Genomic DNA, 19,320 nt, shown 5'->3' on the forward strand with positions numbered 1-19,320 from the left:
CGCCGGCACGTGACCTCACTCGCGCACGCGCACCGTGACGTTAGGTGGCAGGGCTCCGCCCCTGACACGTGGGGCTTGTTTGGGTCTCGGGAGGCCCGTCCCCTAAATGGGGGCCGCCTCCGCCAAGATGGCGGTGAGCTACGGGTCTGCTGTTTGAGGCTCGCTTTAGGACTCTAGCCTCGGACCCTGCTATTTCTGCAGGTGCAGTCCTGCCGGCCGAGTTGGTGGCAACCCCGCTGCAGTCTGGGGAGAGAGCGGGGGTTCTTTCTTCCCTTGAGGCGAGTTCCCCAGGTCTTGTCCCACGTCGTCCGCTGCCCAAAGACACTCTAGTCCAGGGCGTAAAGAAGATTCTTGGACAGCCGCTTCGTTTTTTGTAAGTCGCCCGGGTCTTCTTGGGCGAATCGCTAGCAGAGTAGATGGGAAATCCTGTCTGCTGGCCCGGCCAGACCTCGGAGGCAGGATAAGAAACCTGAGCTCTGGGCCGGATCTTACTCTTTGCGCCTTCTCTGCTTGTCTGGACCAGAGGAAGAGGAATCATTCACTACATCCTCTGAGAAGCTCCCCGTCACCTTGCTTACTATCACATCGCCCTGTTTTCTTTCCTTTATAGAACTTGTCACTGAAGTAGATCAGTGTTTGTTGATTGCCTTTCCCACTAGTTGCAAGCTCTGCCCTGTGACGACAGAACCTAAATCTCGTGCAGGGCTATGTTCTCAGTACTTAGAACAGCGCATGGCACAAAGTACACATTCTTTGAATGGACAGTGATCTAACGGTACAGCCTCCCCAGCGTGTTGGGCCAACTCGCTAGTTCCCATTCTTTGGATTCAAGCCCATCTCACCACACAAGCCAATTTTGTTTAACGGATGGCCTCTTGTGGCTGGGCGTCCTGCTGGGTGACGGGTTTCAGCAGTGCACAAGAAAGAAAGGGCTTCTGCTATTAAGGAGTGGCAGTAAAGTTCCAGGGACCTCTGTGTCACCACGCTAGCCCACAGCCTTATATGTTCTCACTTGCCAGTTAACTCACACAGGACAGCCCATATGAAGTCTGGTTTCCTGAGAACAGACACTGTCTTTTGCTACTCTGTTACATGAAAGTTCAAGGCATTCTGGGCCTCCATGCTAGCTACATACGTTAATATTTTAGCTCTGGGCTTAAAGCTTAGGGTCACCAGCTGCCCCAAAAAAGAAGAGGAAATAGACTAACAGATATAAGGTATATTCTTGGGGAAGTCTTTCTGATACCTGGATGTGGCAATTTCAAGGGAAAATAGTCACATTTTTAAAAAAATATTTTTAAAAATTTATTTAGGCTGCATTGGGTCTTCGTTACTGCACGTGGGCTTCTCTCTAGTTGCAACGAGCGGGGGCTACTCTTCGTTGCAGTGCACGGGCTTCTCATCGCGGTGGCTTCTCTTGTTGCAGAGCACAGGCTCTAGGTGCACGGGTTTCAGTAGTTGTGGCACTCGGGCTCTAGAGCTCAGGCTCAGTAGTTGTGGCACGTGGGCTTAGTTGCTCCGCAGCATGTGGGATCTTCCCAGACCAGAGATCAAACCCGTGTCCCCTGTATTGGCAGGCGGGTTCTCAACCACTGTGCCACCAGGGGTCCCGTCACAAATATTTTTGATGAGCCATCTCCCAGGCATGTGAATTTGGGAGAAATCTAGTTGTGTATAGGAAATGGTGGACAGAATAGTGATATTTAACCTGTTAATTACATTGTTTTCATGCAGTAAGTACTGAACAAGCTGTTTAGATTTCTCCCTGCTTCCCTCCCCCATTGCCATTTCTGGCCTCCACTTTATTTTATTTATTTATTATTATTTTTAAATAAATTTACTTATTTATTTTGGCTGCGTTGGTCTTCGTTGCTGCGCTCGGGCTTTTCTCTAGTTGCAGCGAGTGGGGGCTACTCTTCGTTGCGGTGCGCGGGCTTCTCATTGCAGTGGCTTCTCTTGTCGCGGAGCACGGGCTCTAGGTGCGTGGGCTTCAGTAATTGTGGCACGTGGGTTCAGTAGTTGTGGCACACAGGCTTAGTTGCTCCGTGGCATGTGGGATCTTCCCAGAACAGGGCTTGAACCCGTGTCCCCTGCATTGGCAGGCGGATTCTTAACCACTGCGCCACCAGGGAAGCCCCTGGCCTCCACTTTAAAATGCTAAGTCCTAAGGCTCCTTTCATTGTCAATTTTGTCTTGTGCTTTGTAGGCTCTCATAACCACTGATGCACTGTTTTTCAAGAGGATTGAGTGTTTTTATGATCTTGACTTCTCTTTTTCTATTAAAGACCAGAGTTATTTCTTGTGTGATTCTTGAATCCTCTGAGAAGAGTGTATGCAGCCCTTGCAGAATTACACATTTCTTCATGGGCCATGTTTCTCCTGATATTTAGGTGCATCTATTTTTTTTTTTTTTTTTGCGGTACGCGGGCCTCTCACTGTTGTGACCTCTCCTGTTGCGGAGCACAGGCTCCGGACGCGCAGACTCAGCGACCATGACTCACGGGCCCAGCCGCTCCGTGGCATGTGGGATCTTCCCGGACCGGAGCACGAACCCGTGTGCCCTGCATCGGCAGGTGGCCTCTCAACCACTGCGCCACCAGGGAAGCCCCTAGGTGCATCTCTTTTATCCTTTGCAAACCTTCTGCCTTCTTGTTTTTCATTCTCTCAAGGACAGGAATTACAAGAGGTGGGGAGGATACTTCTATCCTTCTAGCCTGTTTCAAAAGATCAATGCCAGAATTTGCTTTGCACACCAAGAACTGAAGCTTGGGGGACCTCTTTCTTCCAAGCTATATTCTAATGCCTCATACTGCAGAGTGTCACATGGTGGGTGGAGACGTGAAGGAGGAAGAAAAAGTACCTTAATTTCTGTCTGAGGGTGACCATTCACTCTACACAGCTTCTCTTTTCCCAGAACAAGAGGGTGTGGGGTCAAAACTGCAGCTCATTTCAGTGAAGGGTTTTCTAACAGCACAGCTAACGCTCTACTCTCTGGTCAACTCTTGGGATGTATGATAAACGCCACTATAATTATTGTAAAGGCTACAACTTATTCTTTGCATTTGTAAATGTCCAGCTCAGCTCAGCCTTTTCTGTCCCTGTGTTGCATCAGCATGTGGTCCTGAGGGCATTTGAGGCACTTTATTATTATTATAATTTTTTTTTTTTTTGGCTGTGCCTCATGTTTTGCAGGACCTTAGTTCCCCACCAGGGATTGAACCCAGGCCCTCGGCAGTGGAAGCCGGAGTCCTAACCTCTGGACCGCCAGGGAATTCCCTGAGGCACTTCAGTAAATGGGATGTTTCTCATGAGCCCTGGTGATGACAGGCACACAGGGTGACCGAGCATTTCTGCCCTCTGCAAATGTGGTATTAACATTGTGCACAGTTTCTATCAAGCCGGATTTCAATGAAGATTTTCTTTTCATGTCACTAGGTTTGTAAATGAATGAACAGACGTTTCACTACTCTTGCCATGTCTGCTTGAGAAATGTTCTATATTTGTAGCTACCAGGCATATGTATTTACCATCACTAAGGACAAACATTGCACATAAAATGGTTGTCCTGTTACGTTACCAAAGTGCAGATCTGAAATCCAGTCTTCTGGCCTGGCCCAACCTCAGAGGCAGGATAAGAAGACCTGAGCTCTGGGCTGGATCTTACTCTTTGCACCTTCCCTGCTAGTCTGAACCAGAGGAAGAGGAATCATTCACTCCATCCTCTCAGAAGCTCCCCATCCACTCCATCACCCCGCTTACTATCACATCACCCTGTTTTCTTTCCTTTATAGAACTTGTCACTAAATTAGATCAGTGTTGACTGCCTTTCCCACTAGTTGCAAGCTTTGCTCTCTGACAACAGAACCTAAATCTCATGCACGACTATGTTCTCAGCACTTGGAACTGTGTTTGGCACATTGTCCAGTAAATACGTCTTTGAATGGATAATAATCAAATGGGCACAGGTTATGCTCCATTTGGGGCCACACTCACCAGTTCCCATTCTTTGGATTCAAGCCCATCTCACCACACAAGCCAATTTTGTTTAATGGATGGCCTCTTGTGGCCAGGCATTGTGTTAGACGATGGAATAAACATTGCAGAAAAACCCATTGTCCTGGGCTTCCCTGGAGGCGCAGTGGTTGAGAATCTGCCTGCTAATGCAGGGGACACGGTTCGAGCCCTGGTCTGGGAAGATCCCACATGCCGCGGAGCAACTGGGCCCGTGCGCCACAACTGCTGAGCCTGCGCGTCTGGAGCCTGTGCTCCGCAACAAGAGAGGCCGTGATAGTGAGAGGCCCGTGCACCGCGATGAAGAGTGGCCCCCGCTTGCCGCAACTGAAGGCCCTCGCACAGAAACAAAGACCCAATACAGCAAAAATAAATAAATAAATGAATAAACTCCTATCCCCAACATATTAAAAAAAACCAAAAACCAAAAAAACCATTGTCCTGTTACCGAAGTGTAAAAGAGAATTTGAGAACTGACATAATGAAGACACAAACATTTACAAATGTTACTCTCCATGCAGTGGGGGCATGGCTGGGGGAGAAACCCCATTCCTCCCCCTGAAGTTACTATCGCTGTCACTGGACTTGACATCCAGCCTTACACGGACTCCATGGTAAGCACCTGGCACAGGGCGTATCCTCCATGTACCTGTGAGCCCATATCTGTGTGGAAACCAGGGCTGTGCCCATTCCTGTTCACACCTGTGGGAAGACAAGCTCATTGTCTGAGAAAAGCAGCCAGTGCGCTCACCACACCAACCTGGACCCACAAATCATGGTGCAGTTTTGCAGTAAAACACCTGCTATGGACTCAGTGCGGTGCAGGGTGCTATTTCAGAGTCCCTATAAGACAGAGTAATTTTATAAGTGGCTCCTGTGCCCTAACTGCCTTGCCTTGTTGAAACTTCACCACAATTGTGTGAATTAGAGCAGAGTATCCCTGCTTGACCTGTGAGGAAAGTGAGGCCTAGAGAAGCACGTTCTCAAGTTGCAGATAATAAAAACCAGGCCTCACATCTAAGTATTTATGAAGTAGTGAACTATTCAAGTCAGTGCCAAGAAATGTGGTAGAGACAGTGGTGGTGCATTAGAATCACCTGGGGAATCTAAACCCATATCCTCCACAGGAACTGGAATCAGCAAGGCTGAGAGACATGTCCGTCCTTCTAAAGAGCTTTCCGAACTCCTCTTGTATCTGGAATCCCCTGGGTGCCAACTCTTGAAAAGTCTGGAGGAGAAATGGTAGTTGTGTAAAGCTTTGTGGATGAGGCAGGACTTGAGCTGGTTCTTAAAGAACCTCTGTTTGCCAATCCGTAAAATGGGGCTAATGCTGGAGTGGCCTCAGATCAGCGTGATTCAGTCACTCTCTTCGTTCATATAAACCAGCAGTAGGTGGTGCTGCGGCCTATGAAATGCTGTGTTCTTGGTTCACACAGCCCCTCATCTGGAGGGCACCACGTGGAGATTAGTTAGAAACCCAAGTCAGACTAATAAAATCTCCCCCGAGGGGTGATAACCCAGCGTGGTCCCTGTGACACAGGAGCCACTGAGAAGCAGCTCTTTTGGTGCAGCCTCCCAAAGAGAGGTGTGTGCCCATCCCTTAGCTGTCCTTCCCATGAGATGTTCTGTAGAGTTAGGGACCCTCAGACACTTGGATCTGGGGCATCAGCTGACTGGAGCCTCTCAGAGTCCAGGCTGAAAGGGTTGTTGTGTGTTTGGTTAAGAGCACAACTTTGGAGCTGGCCAGCACTGCCTCTTCCTTAGTGTATGACCCTGGGAGGTGGTTACCTTTCCTGGGCCTCTGTAGTAATCACCAATAGAGACTATATATAAAGAGAAAGAACCAATAGGATGTATATATATAGAGAGGGAGAGATTTATGTCAAAGTGACTCATGGGATTGTGGGGCTGGCAGGTCTGAAATGCACAGGGCAGGCGGGCAGGCTGGAGACCCAGGGGACAGCTGATGTTGGGGGTCTCGAGTTTGTAGGCAGTATGGAGGCCCAATTCCTTCTTCCTCCACAGGGTCTCTGTCTTTTCTCTTAAGACCTTCAACTGAACGGATGAGGCCCCCCCCACATTATGGAGGGTAATCTGCTTTCCTGAAAGCCTACTGATTTTACTGTTATTCACATCCAGAAAATACCTTTACAATATCTAGACTGGTGCTTGACCAAACAACTGGTCGCCATATCCTAGCCAGGTTGATACATAAAATTAATCATCACAGCCTCCGATTACTTGCTTGTAAAACGGGCAATGATACGTTTGGGTTTTTGTTTTTGCAGACTCAAATAATGCGTATAAAATACTTGGCCCAAAATTTGTGAAAATTTTTGCACAACAGCTACTTTTATTATTATTCTTGCAAAGTGAGCTGCACGGTCTGGCACCTGAGACTCCAGACTGTGGGAGGTGTGGGTGATGAGCCAAACTGAATGACCACAGAGGCTGGTGACACACAGCTGAAGAGCAGGGACCTGTGCCCAGGCCTGTGAGCCTGACGCCTGTGGCGGGAGCTGGGCGGGAGTCCCCCAGGTGCCCCTGGGGCTGATGCTTTGCGCTCATTATGACTTGTTTACGAGCTACTTGGGCTTGGTGGAGACTCACTCACTCAGGAGGCAGCCTGGGAATCCAGTGGGCTTGTCTGAGCTGAGTGAGCTCTTTCCAGGCCCAAGGATGCATGGGTGTGGATGACCTGTGAGCAGCTCTACCCTGGCCTTCGGTGATCTTGGCTGACTTGGCCTCTGTGCTTTCCAGCTTTTCCGGGGGCCTGTGTGGTGCTTGCTGTTCACAACTAATGTTGGTCACTTCTCAGAATCTTTTCCCTTCAAAAGTGTAACTGAGCCATTTCAGGGCTGCTCCTGTGAACCCGCTGGGACACTTGCAGTGTTATGTTAATGGTGTTTAACTGAGCAAAACTTGTTTTGCCTCCACTTTGAAGACGCCTGCCTTCACCAGATAACTGGGTGCCCCACCCTGAGAAGCTCCTACGTCAGAATTAGAGGGGGATTCTTTCCTTAGCTCTTTCCGGCGTCTCTTACCAGGAATGGCTGAATGACAATACCCAACCTTTGAGGAAGAATCAAACACCCCCAGAACTCTTTCCCTCCCTCACTCCACCTGCTCACCAATGCCTAGCAGATTCTCGAGTTGCCTCTTCATCCTATGAGCCCCAGGACATCTGCCTGCTGGCCGATTTCTGCTCAGTGATTTGTTCTTCTGTTAGGAGACTTCACATGTGTTTTCTTTCCTCAAGTTGCAACTAGAGTTGAGTGAAACACACTGAATTAAAAAAAGGATAGCTGAATACTCTCTAGGAAGCAGCTAATAAGAGAGGCCCAACCATTTCGACACCTTGACTGTGCAACCAGGAGACAATTATTGATGGAGGCTCTTTGAAGTTCAAACCAACATTGGGATCCACCTACAAACTATTTTTAGTTTTCCTTTTTCTCCATGGCAGAGTGAGAGCTATAGAAAATTCGCCACTGTTAGCCCTCAGCTGCCCCCTTCCCAGCACTCTCTTCGCTGCTTAGAGGAGCACCTAGAGGGGCCCCCACGTCAGGCTGCTTCTGGATGGGATTTACCACTTTCCCTTAAAGGAACAGCAACTGAGGCAGTGGTTCCTATTAGATAACTGAGCTGCTGTAAATGTTTTGAAAATTCGGTGCCAAAAATTTGCACATGAATGTTCATAGCGGCATTATTCGGAATAGCCAAAAAGTGGAAACAACCTAGATGCCCATCCACAGATGAGTGGGTAAATAAAATAGAGTATATCCGTACAATGGAATATTATCCAACAAGAAAAAGAATGAAGTGTGGGTACAGCTGCAACATGGATGAACTTTGAAAACATTAAGCTAAGTGACAGAAGCCAGACAGAAAGGCCACATATTATATGATTCCATTTGTAGACAATGGCCAGAATAGGCAAATCTATAAAGACAGAAAGTAGATTTCTGGCTGCAACAGGCTGGGATGCGAAGCTGGGGAGAAATAGGGGTGACTGCTGACAGGTATGGGGTTTCTTTTTGGGGTGATGTAAATGTTCTAAAATTTATTGTGGCAATAGTTACACAACACTGTGAATGTACTAAATACCATTGACTTCTACACCTAAAATGGGTTAATTGAATGGTACGTGAGTTAAATCTCAATAAAGCTGTTTTAAAAGCACATTGGATGCCAGTCTCTGCCCCCAGGGGAGCCGGTGAATTGTGTTCTGTGGATATCAGGTGTGGTCTTTTGCGGGGCAGGTGCAAAGGATACGTCTGCAGAGCCTGCGACCATGGGACTCTGTGAGAGCTGCAGGACTTTGTTACCGGATGGCCTTTGGTTCCCTGATTGTTTTGACATGAATCCAGGGCTCCGCCCCTCAATCTATCTTCTCCTGTCCAGCAGGACATTCATAAGTGCTCAAAGGCAATGATTTTGCTTTGTTTGTTGTTTGTCCTCTAACTCCCTGCAAAGGGCCGGTGCTCAGGAAGATCTTTAGGGAGAAGGGCATCGGTGGGCACTCAGAAGGCCTGGAGAGCCCGTGCCACGGCTGACTCGACATGTGTCAGTGCCCCACTCCCCACCCACGTTCCTCAAGTGCAAAATGATGGGGCCAGGCCCCGTGACACCGGCCCTCCCCTGCCCCACAGCTGTGTACTTTTCTAGACTTTCGTTGCTCCCTGTAACATTTGGGCTGAATTTCTATTGGGCCAGAAGGAGGAAGCCTGTGGCACAGCCACAGTCAGGAAGCAGTCTGAGAGCAGCCACTGGTCACCTATGGAATGTCTGCATAATAATGAGGGGCATCGAGAAGGGATTTAAGGACTTGCCTTGAAACTGTTTCATTATTTTGCCAGAAGGAGTTGATGGGAATTATGGAGGTGCCAAAGCCCTCCCAAACTGCCCCCCACCCCATGGGAATGGGACTGCTCCCCACGTGAGACCATGAGTTAGCAGAACTGGGAGTGAGGGGTCTGCGCCTCTGAAGGAACCTGCTCGGTCCTAGACACAGCTGCCATCCGAGATGTGGGGACCTGCCCACTGGAGCAAATGTGGGAGGGTCAAGAGGCCCCGACACCCAGCCGGAAGATTTCCAGAGGAGACACCCCGTCTTCAGGAGTCTAAGGAGGCATGGGGATGGACCAGCTTCTCACTGGGAAGCTGATTTCAGGAAGCTACTCCCATCCATTAGGCTGCCTGACCACCCCATGGTGCTTACCCAGAAACCAGAGACCAAGCGCAGGGAAAGGCCCCGGGCACTGGAGTCAGGCAGACCTGGGTTCTAATCCCGGCTCCGGCTCTGGCTGGCTGCTGGATCCTGGGCAAGTTATTCCACTCTGAGACTCAGTTTCTCCATCTATAAAATAGGGCAAAAATAGTTATCTGGAACATAGTATATTTTAAATTTTATTTGTTCATAATCTGAATTTATCAATTTTATTCATTTCTTAAAATTTATATTTAATTTTAAAACAACATAGATGATATAAATATTTTAAAGCTCCAAACAATATCCATTGAAAAATCTTCCCCCATCCTTGTTCTCTTTCCTCAGTAACCATTACCTGCTGCGTTACAGAGTGAATGTTATTCGTGTTAAAAGCTACCACTCATCAGGGGCTCACTTTGTGTCAGGACAGTGCGTTGTAACGTCCCTGCATTCACCCCTGTTTGGCAGACAGCATTACCCCTGTTCTGGGTGCGGGAAGTAGGCTCAGAAGGAGGGAATATTTTGCCTGGAAATATAAGACCTGTAAGAAGAGAAGCCAGGATTTAAAAACGCAAGTGAGGGACTTCCCTCGTGGTTCAGTGGTTAAGAATCCGCCTGCCAATGCAGGGGACATGGGCTCAAGCCCTGGTCCAGGAAGATCCCACATGCTGAGAAGCAACTAAGCCCGTGCACCACAGCTACTGAGCCTGCACTCTAGAGCCCGTGAGCCACAACTACTGAGCCCGCGTGCCACAACTACTGAAGCCCACACACTGCAACAGAGTAGCCCCCGCTCGCCGCAACTAAAGAAAGCCTGCACGCAGCAACGAAGACCCAATACAGCCAAAAATAAATAAATAAATTTATAAAAAAGAAAAAAGAATGCAAGTTATTTCATGTTTGTAAATCTCCTAGGACAACAGATGTTAGCTCTTCCCACTCAGACACCTTTCCATCAGGAGCTGGGCAGACGAGCTCCCTGAGAGAGAATGAGAGAGGGTGTTTTTATATCCATACAGGCATCAGACAACACCACAGTGAAAATAACAGTAGTGGCACCAGGCCAAGTCTAAGTTCTTTACATGCACCATCTCATTGAAGCCTCATCACCACCCTCTGCGGTAGGTGCTACTGTTTTCATTTTATAGAAGGTAAAATTGAGGCTCAGAGAGGTTAAAGAATTTGGTCAATTTCTTACAGCTTAGAAAAGAAGGAGCAGAGACAGGATTCAAATCCAGGCAGTCCAACAGGAGAGCCTAAGCTCTTCAACACTCTACTCTGTCCCCTGGGGAGGTGGCTAAGAGAAGGCAAAGGGTCAGAGGGAGCTGATGTAACAGACGAGAGAATGTGGTAGGACTGGAGGAGGGAGTCGCAGGGAGAAGGGGGCAGGACAGTCAGGAGCAAGGTTCTGGGACTGGCATTCCAGAAATGAAAGAAACGATGTCTGTCTGCTAGGAACTGAGGGCTTACTGAGAAGACAAATATAAACCACATGTGGAGGAAAAGAACTAGGTCAGTAGTAATAACACATCACAGCTATCAGACTCACTGTGTCAGTTAGCCACCGCTGCATACGCCACCCCAAACAGAGAGGCTTATGACACCCATCATCTACTTTGCCAACGAATCTGCAGCTGGGGCAGGGCTTAGTGGGGTCAGCTTGTTTCTGCCCCATGTGGCACCAGCAGGCGTGGCTGGAAGGCTGGAAGCTGGGATCATCTGAGGGTTTGCTCACTTGCAAGCTGAGGCTGGTCGTCAGCAGCACACCTACATGTGGGCTTCTCCCTGCCGATGCTCGGCTTCTTCCCAGCTTGGTGACCCCAGGTAACATCATTAGTCATTGGGGAATGCAAATTAAAACCACAATGAGATACCACTACACACCTCGTAGAAAGTTTAAATAAAAATGACCTGCCATACCCAGGGTTGTCAAGGATGCTCTCATACAACTGCTTTGGAAAATCCTTGGCAGTTTCTTTGGAAGTTAAACATACACTTACCATATGACCCAGCCACGCAATTCCAAGCTATTTACCTGAGAGCAATGAAAGCGGACGTCCGTACAAAGATTTACACATGAATGTTCATAGCAGCTTTATCTGAAGTAAACAAAAATGAGAAACAACCCAAATGTCCATCAATAGGCGAATGGATAAGTAAATTATGATATAGCTATACAGAGAAATACAGTTCAGCAATAAAAATGAATTCACTGTCGGACTTCCCTGGTGGCGTGGTGGTTAAGAATCCACCTGCCAGTGCAGGGGCACGGGTTCGATCCCTGGTCCAGGAAGATCCCACATGCCACAGAGCAACTAAGCCCGTGTGCCACACCTACTGAGCCCATGTGCCACAACTACTGAAGCCCGTGTGCCTAGAGTCGCAACAAGAGAAGCCACCACGGTGAGAAGCCCACTCACTGCAAGGAAGGGTAGCCCCCACTCGCTGCAACCACAGAAAGCCCGACCACAGCAATGAAGACTCAATGCAGCCAAAAAATAAAAAAAAAATTTTTTAATTAAAAAAATTTTTTAATTAAAAAAAAATGAATTCACTGTTGATCCATGCAACAACATGGATGGCTCTCAAAATTATTATGCTGAGTGGAAGAAGCCAGACAAAAAAAGTGTATGCACAGTATTATTCAATTTATATAAAAGTCTAGAAAATGCAAATGCAATTAACCTGTAGTGACAAGAAAGCACACCAGTGGTTGCATGGAGATGCTAGGGGTGGGGTAGAGGGAGGAATGACAAAGGGGCATGAGAAAACTTAGGGTTGATGGATATGCTCAGTACCCTGATAGTGGTGACGGTTTCACAGGTGTATACATGTTAGATTGTACCAAATTGTACACTTTAGATATGCGCAGTTTACCGTGGGCCAATTTTAAAAATAAAAAATATTAGGTTGGAGAAAGAAAGAAGGGCATGTGCAGCTCATGCAGCTCAATATCAAAAAACAAACAACCCAAGCAAAAAATGGGTGGAAGACCTAAATAGACATTTCTCCAAAGAAGACACACAGATGGCCGAAAAGCACATGAAGAGATGCTCAGCATCACTAATTACTAGAGAACTGCAAATCAAAACTACGATGAGGTATCACCTCACACCGGTCAGAATGGCCATCGTCAAAAAATCTACAAACAATAAATGCTGGAGAGGGTGTGGAGAAAAGGGAACCCTCCTATACTGCTGGTGGGAATGTAAATTGGTACAGTCACTATGTAGAACAGTATGGAGGTTCCTAAAAAAAACTTAAAAATAGAGCTACGATACGACCCAGCAATCCCACTCCTAGGCATATACCCAGAGAAAACTATAATTTGAAAAGATAAATGCCCTCAATGTTCATTGCAGCACTATTTACAATAGCCAAGACATGGAAACAACCTAAATGTCCAACAACAGAGGAATGGATAAAGAAGCTGTGGTACGTATATACAATGGCATATTACTCAGCCACAAAAAAGAACAAAATAATGCCATTTGCTGCAACATGGATAGACCTAGAGATTTTCATACTGAGTGAAGTAAGTCAGACACAGAAACACAAATATCATGTGATATTGCTTATGTGTGGAGTCTAAAAAAAAGGGTGCAAATGAACTTATTTTCAAAACAGAAATAGAGTCACAGATGTAGAAAACAAACTTATGGCTACCAGGGGTTAAGGGGGGAGGGATAAATTGGGAGATTGGGATTGACATACACGTACTACTATATATAAAATAGATAACTAATAAGGACCTACTGTATAGCACAGGGAACTCTATTCAATACTCTGCAATGGCCTATATGGGAAAAGAATCTAAAAAAAGAGCGGATGTATGTATAACTGATTCACTTTGCTGTACACCTGAAACTCATACAACATTGTAAATCAAGCATACTCCAATAAAAATTAAAAGAAAAGAAAAAAAAAAGAAAGAAGGCACATGGGAGGTGATAGGCTGTGGTGGCCATCTTGGAAAACACAAACCTACCTCGTTCACCAAGTATTTCCAACAGGCAAGGCACTGTCCTTGAGTCCTCCCAACAACCCAACCCAAGGGGGAGATGAGGTGGCCAATTATCTTCTATGATGATGATCTTGTTATCACAGAACCATGAGGTCTTGGTCCCTGGGAGGAAAGGGTGTCTCAGGTCTCTGATGACCGAACCTTGGGGCTTTTACCACTGAGCTGTAAGAGAAAGCGCTGCCCACTTCTTCGGACCCATCAGGAAGCAGAGGCGCCCTTTAGAGAGCGACACGGAGAGGCAGTGAGGAGGCGGCTCTGTGGGCAGAGGCTGGGGCACGGCTGCTGAACTGAGAGGCACCTGTGTCTGTCCCCTACCCTCCCTACCTAGGGAGGAAGAAGATACCAAGCCCCCGACAAGGAGGGCTCAGTTCGAGAAGCGCTGCGCCTTCTGTCCTGGGGCAGATATGGAGATGGCAACCCAAGGAAAGCTTCTGAGAGGAGCCACAGTCTCCCGGCTTGGCTGGACCCTGGGGCTTCGGCTGCTCTTCTCTGCCTCAGGCGAGGTCCTTGTTTCCCAGCCCCCCACCCCCAGATCCTTAGCCTCTTTCTCCTTTTTAATGGGGGGTGGGTGGGTGGGGGGGTTGCCCAAGAGACAAATCCTGGTTTAGGATCCAATAAAGAAGGGGCCTCCTAGGTTGGGGAGGGTATCAGAGGCCATGGGCTGGAGGGCAGAATCCTGGTGCACAACCCTGTGGGCCCCTCACTGCCACCCACCATGAAGAACACAGGCCTGAGGGATGGGAGTGCAGCGGGCAGGGGAGTGGTTACCAGGGCTGGACCTGGATGGACGGGCTGGGGGAGGCCTGGAAGGGCAGTTGAAGGGTGGAGGAACAGCACCAGGCACAGAGAGGCAGTACTCCGGGGCGGGGGCAGTGGGGGACACCTTGTTGCAATGCTGTCCACTGAAGCTTAACAGAAATGGCAGAAGTGGGCCACACTGATTAGACAGCCACCTCGCACTAGACGTTCTCTCCTTTAACCTTTCTGACAAGTCTGTGATGTAGATTCTACACCCCCCACTGCATAGGTGAGACGGGGTTATCCACAGTCACACAGCTAGCAGGTTGGGGAGCCGACCTGGGGAGGGGCGGCGGCCAGCAGGCACAGGAGCCACTGCAGGTCTGGGCGGGTGGGCCTGGCGCACGTGGTGGAGTTCTGGTGGAGGATGGGCTGGAGCAGGAGAGGGGGCAGCGGGAGCAGCAGGGAGGCTGGGCGCCACCCAGGCGTCAGGTGAAGCAGACCTGGGCTCCGCAGGCTTCGGTGGAGGGAGGCTGGGTGGGAGAGGAACCTACAGGACCGGAGACAGAGGGCGCGTGCTGGTGGAGCCCGGCTACGAAGGGGCAGGGGGCGGGGTCTGTTCCTCGTTCTCCTTCGGGAACTGAGACCGGGGGAAACTGAGTCGCCCTCAGCAAAGACGGACCCTGACCCTGATGGGAGAGAGGGTGAGGGACAGAGAGGCCAAGGACTAAGACGGAGGGCCCTGGAGGGGTGACGGAGTGGGTGGGGAGAGGAGGGTGGGGAGTACTGACGAGGTTCTGAGCCGGCGGCATCAGGGATGAGCGTGGCTGGAAGGCCGGGAGAGATGAAGGTGAGATGTCCTTAGGTCCCGGGCCTTGGCGTTCGTGTGTGGTGCGGAAGGGGCTTGTTCTTTTCAAAATGTGAAACTTGAACATTTTTGTCTGATTAAAGCATGAAAAATACAATTAAAACAAGAGGAGAAATATTAAAAGTTAAAAGACCTCCCATAATGGTAAACCCACACTCTGCTACTATTAATGGTTTCAAATATTTCCTTCTGATTTTGGAATATGAACAAAAACAGATAAAATACATTTGTACGAGGATTCCAGTGGTTTCACATCTTTGCCAAAACGAAACATTCTGTCTTTTCATTTTAACCATTCAGGTGTGTGTGCAGCTGATCTCACTGTAGTCTGCATTTCAGTTTCCATGATATATATGATTCTTTTCCATTATAGGTTATTTCAAGACATTGAGTATACTTCCATGTGCTATACAATAGGTTCTTGTTGGTTATTCTATATAGTGTGTATATTTTAACCCCAAACTCCTAATTTACACCCCCACCACACCAAAGCATTTGACTTAACAGTCTAATACATTACTTTGATCACTTCTCCAGTAAGGTTAGAACTTTAGAGCACTTCAACTTCACTTGCCTCCTACCAACGTTTGTGGGGTTTTTTTTGTTTTTTTTTTTCCGGTACGCAGGCCTCTCACTGTTGTGGCCTCTCCCGTTGCGGAGCACAGGCTCCGGACGCGCAGGCTCAGCGGCCATGGCTCACGGGCCCAGCCGCTCCGTGGCATATGGGATCCTCCCGGACTGGGGCACGAACCCGTGTCCCCTGCATCGGCAGGCGGACTCTCAACCACTGCACCACCAGGGAACCCCTGTGTTTTTTTTTTAAGACATTTTAAGTCAACATATATGTTAAAGACATTTATTGCTTTGTACAATATTTATGTATTTTTTAATTTAAAAAATTTAGGCCTTTCTCACCTTCTGAGATGGCCCACACTCTGTCTGTGGAGTGTGTTTCTCTCTAAATAAATCCACTTCTTAACATATCAAAAAAAAATTAAAATTTATTTTTAATCTTAAATTTATTTCACTAAAATTCATATATATTTTAACTTTTTGCTAATATTTAAGCACATATTTACCTTTTCTAGTGCTCCTCCTTCATGCATTTCCGTGTTTCCATCTAGGATCATTCTCTTCTGCTTGAAGATTTTCCTTTCGGATTCCTTTTGTGCAAGTCTCACAGTGACAAATTCTCTAAGCTTTTATCTGAGAACATCTTTATTTTAAGGGTTATGTTCATTAGGTAAAAAAAATTCTACATTGGCATTTTTTATCACCCCAGGACTTTAAATATGTCTTTTCACTGTCTTCTGACTTCCATCATTTCTGATTCGAAGTCAGCCATCAGTCTTAGTGTAACACAATACAATGGTCAAAAAAAGTTTTTTTTCATGTTCAAGGCTTCTTTATTGGTTGCATCAAATTATTACAAAGTAAGAACTGCTGTTGGCCCCCGGTCTCCGTAGTGGAGAGGCAGCCTTAAAAACCAAGTGACCCAATTCTCTAAAAAGGTTACCTCAGATGTGTGTTAAGTAACAAAACATTTTTTTTCTGGTCCAGATCACACACTGAATTTAGTTATTATGTCCTTCTTCAGCCACCTTTAATCTGGAACAATCCCTTAGTTGTTATCTTTCATGATTGATAAGTGTTGAGTGCAGGGCAGTATTTTGTAGAATGTTGCTCAGTTTGGGTTTGTCCGATGTTTCATTATGATTGGATTCAGGCTCTGCTCTTTTGACAGGGAGACGAAAGGATGTTGTGTCAGTACATTGTATCAGGAGGCACGTGATGTCTGTTCATTCTGCTCCTCTTGATGTGAACGTGGATCACGTGGTTTAGCTGTGTTTTCTCCACTGTAAATTACTATTTTCTCTCTGTAGATAACAAGTAATTTGAGAAGACACTGCTGTGCTGAGGGTTATTGTTTTTAGCAGGGGAGGTGGGAACCCAGGACCAAGGTCAAGAGCTCCCAAGGGAGGCCTGTCCAGAGTCTGCAGGCTCTGGGGTCAGGTCAGCAGCCTCCGCCCAGAGCTGGATGAGGGCTGGAGTTTCAGTTTGGTCACACAGGTCCCAAAGCCAATCTGGCTAGTCAGAGAAAAAGCATATGGCAAGGGCAAACACTCTCGTTTTGCAGCTAATCAGCTGTATGTGAAAACAAGTCCCTCCCCGCCTCTGCACCTCACTTTTTCTTCTTCTTTTTTTTTTTTTTGCGGTACGCGGGCCTCTCACTGTTGTGGCCTCTCCCGTTGCAGAGCACAGGCTCCGGACGTGCAGGCTCAGCGGCCATGGCTCATGGGTCCAGCCGCTCCGCGGCATGTGGGATCTTCCCGGACGGGGGTACGAACCCGTTTCCCCTGCATCGGCAGGCAGACTCTCAACCACTGCGCCACCAGGGAAGCCCTCTTTCTTTTTTTTTTTTAATTTATTTTTGGCTGCGTTGGGTCTTCATTGCTGCGCGCAGGTTTTCTCTAGTTGCGGTGAGCTGGGGTTACTCTTCGCTGTGGTGCACAGGCTTCTCTCATTGTGGTGGCTTCTCTTGTTGCGGAGCATGGGCTCTAGGACCATGGGCTTCAGTAGTTGCAGCACATGAGCTCAGCAGTTGTGGCTCATGGGCTCTAGGGCACAGGCCCAGTAGTTGTGGTGCACGGGCTTAGTTGCCCTGCGGCATGTGGGATCTTCCTGGACCAGGGCTCAAACCCGTAGTTCCCTGCATTGGCAGGCAGATTCTTAACCACTGCACCATCAGGGAAGTTCCTGCACCTCACTTTTTCATCTAAGTGAGAGACTTGGACAGTCTAAGCTTCTCCCCTTTTCGGCTAAAACTCTTTTGTTCTTAGTCCCTTTGGAAAACAGAGGCCAAACGCCTCTGAGGATTGAAGTTGGCCAAGGATCTTTTACCAGAAAAATCACACACAGAATTTGGGAGTGGGGCAATTCATTCAGAGTCTGCTAAGGTGTCAGCCAGGCAACACGTGAGCCATTCACTGCTGCGGTGTCCCCTCGGGGGGCTGAGGGCAGCCTGGCCGGGGAGCCACTTCTCCCTTGTAGAGATACAGGTGACGAGGAGCCTGAACCCACAGCTCATGTCCTACACTTACACCAAAGCAGGGTAGCCTCTCCAGGGCATGCATTCAGGGCTGACGGCTGCCCTGAGCCTCCTAGATAAAGGAATATTCACATTGGGACTCAAAATGCCCCTCAACCGCTCCCTCCTTTCTTCTTCTACTCTTCACCTTCTCCCATGTCCACTGTACACATAGGCCTACTATCTCCTAAGTGACAGTTGCTGAAAATGGATTTGAGGAGTTCTGAGAAGAAACCCTGGGTTCCAGGTTATCCCTCCTTTCTCACTGAACATCCCATTTCATTACTTGAATATTAGTACAGCCATTACTACTTAAAGAAATCCTTGCTACTATGCAATTCCTTAAGCTGTTACTTTTTAACAGCCGGATGCACATTGGCTTTGCTGAGAGTAGAGGAGGTAGAAGACAAGGTTCGGGAAGGGTGTCATGAGGTCACTGACCTCAGGGGTGGGTTGTTGGAAGGGGGAGGCAAGCACTGACTAAACGCGGACATAGCAGGGCTCAGAAAATAAACGTGGCCTAGTTCTGGGCCTGAATGGGAAGGTGGCCATCAGAGACCAGGTGCCATCCATGTGTCACATCTGTAAGGAGAAGTTCCAGGTATGTGTTCCCCCCAGGAAGGAGCCTCATCACATGGCTTAAACACATCAGTAGAATGAACAAGTCTGGACACATGAGCTTGAGAGTCAGAAAACCCCAGATCTGGCTTCCAGCTCTCCTGTAAAGGCCTATGGTCCTACTCTGTTTGACCTAATTAGCCAAGAACACAGACATTCTAACAGTAAGTTTCTGAGCGTCAGTGGCAAGTTTACAGTCAGTACTCACAGCTCCGGAGACTTCTTCCAGCAGAGCATGTGGTTGGAGGAGAGTCCTCCCAGTCACCACAGAGAAAATTTAACAAGTAAAAACCTGCAAACTCTTTATTAAATTCTCCCATTTCATCTGTACAGAAAAAAATGCACATTATGTTCAGAATCTCAGTAACATCTCAAAATTACACAGCATGAACATGTAAAAACAAGAAACTTCCAGGATTTTATACATAGAAAGGAAAACCATTTACAAAAGAGGCTTGTTAGTTTTACTTTTCTTTTTTTCCTTCTTAAAAAAAAAAAGTTAAAGGCCTAAGATCTCACACAGCATTTGCTGTACAGTCTGTTTTCCTGCTTCGATTGACCTGGGAACATGGTGTTGGGAGAAGCCGCTCAGGAAGCCTCGGGCTGCCAGCCCCTCCCGTCGGTCACTCACTCTAGTGCCCCTCAGTCTGACAGGGGACCTGTCCAAACCATCTAGCGTGTGTGGTACAGGGCCTGCTGGGCTCTGGGGTCCAGCTGTCAATTCTACGTTGGGGGGAAGGCGAAACAGAATATAGAGGCAC

The 19,320-nt window shown here is 47.9% G+C and overlaps 1 protein-coding gene across 1 annotated transcript; it reads right to left on the minus strand.

Annotated features, from left to right (window-relative positions):
* Positions 1-109: 109 nt before the first annotated feature.
* Positions 110-18,738, minus strand: LOC111179520 (uncharacterized). The gene is made up of 4 exons (XM_089902453.1): positions 15,933-18,738; positions 14,777-14,926; positions 7,143-14,535; positions 110-5,239 (listed from the first exon to the last, which is right to left on the minus strand). Exons 1-3 carry the CDS (start codon positions 15,981-15,983, stop codon positions 14,296-14,298), a joined length of 441 nt encoding a protein of 146 aa, XP_089758579.1. The 5' UTR covers positions 15,984-18,738; the 3' UTR covers positions 110-5,239; positions 7,143-14,295.
* Between the last annotated feature and the right edge of the window lie 582 nt (positions 18,739-19,320).

Source organism: Delphinapterus leucas, chromosome 20 (assembly GCF_059928025.1).
Source record: "Delphinapterus leucas isolate spDelLeu-1000000601 "Yukka" chromosome 20, BTC_Dleu_Yukka2, whole genome shotgun sequence".
Lineage (NCBI taxonomy): Eukaryota > Metazoa > Chordata > Mammalia > Artiodactyla > Monodontidae > Delphinapterus > Delphinapterus leucas.

What these genes read in the sequence shown, in the direction of transcription:
- LOC111179520 (XM_089902453.1), bottom strand. Translation starts at nt 15,983, where the DNA reads ATGATCCTAGATGGAAACACGGAAATGCATGAAGGAGGAGCACTAGAA. An exon ending in AAGGAGGAGCACTAGAAAAG is followed by an intron (nt 14,927 to 15,932) that starts GTAAATATGTGC and finishes TGCTTTAATCAG; the next exon opens with ACAAAAATGTTCAAGTTTCA. An exon ending in TGCCGCCGGCTCAGAACCTC is followed by an intron (nt 14,536 to 14,776) that starts GTCAGTACTCCC and finishes CCGGTCCTGTAG; the next exon opens with GTTCCTCTCCCACCCAGCCT.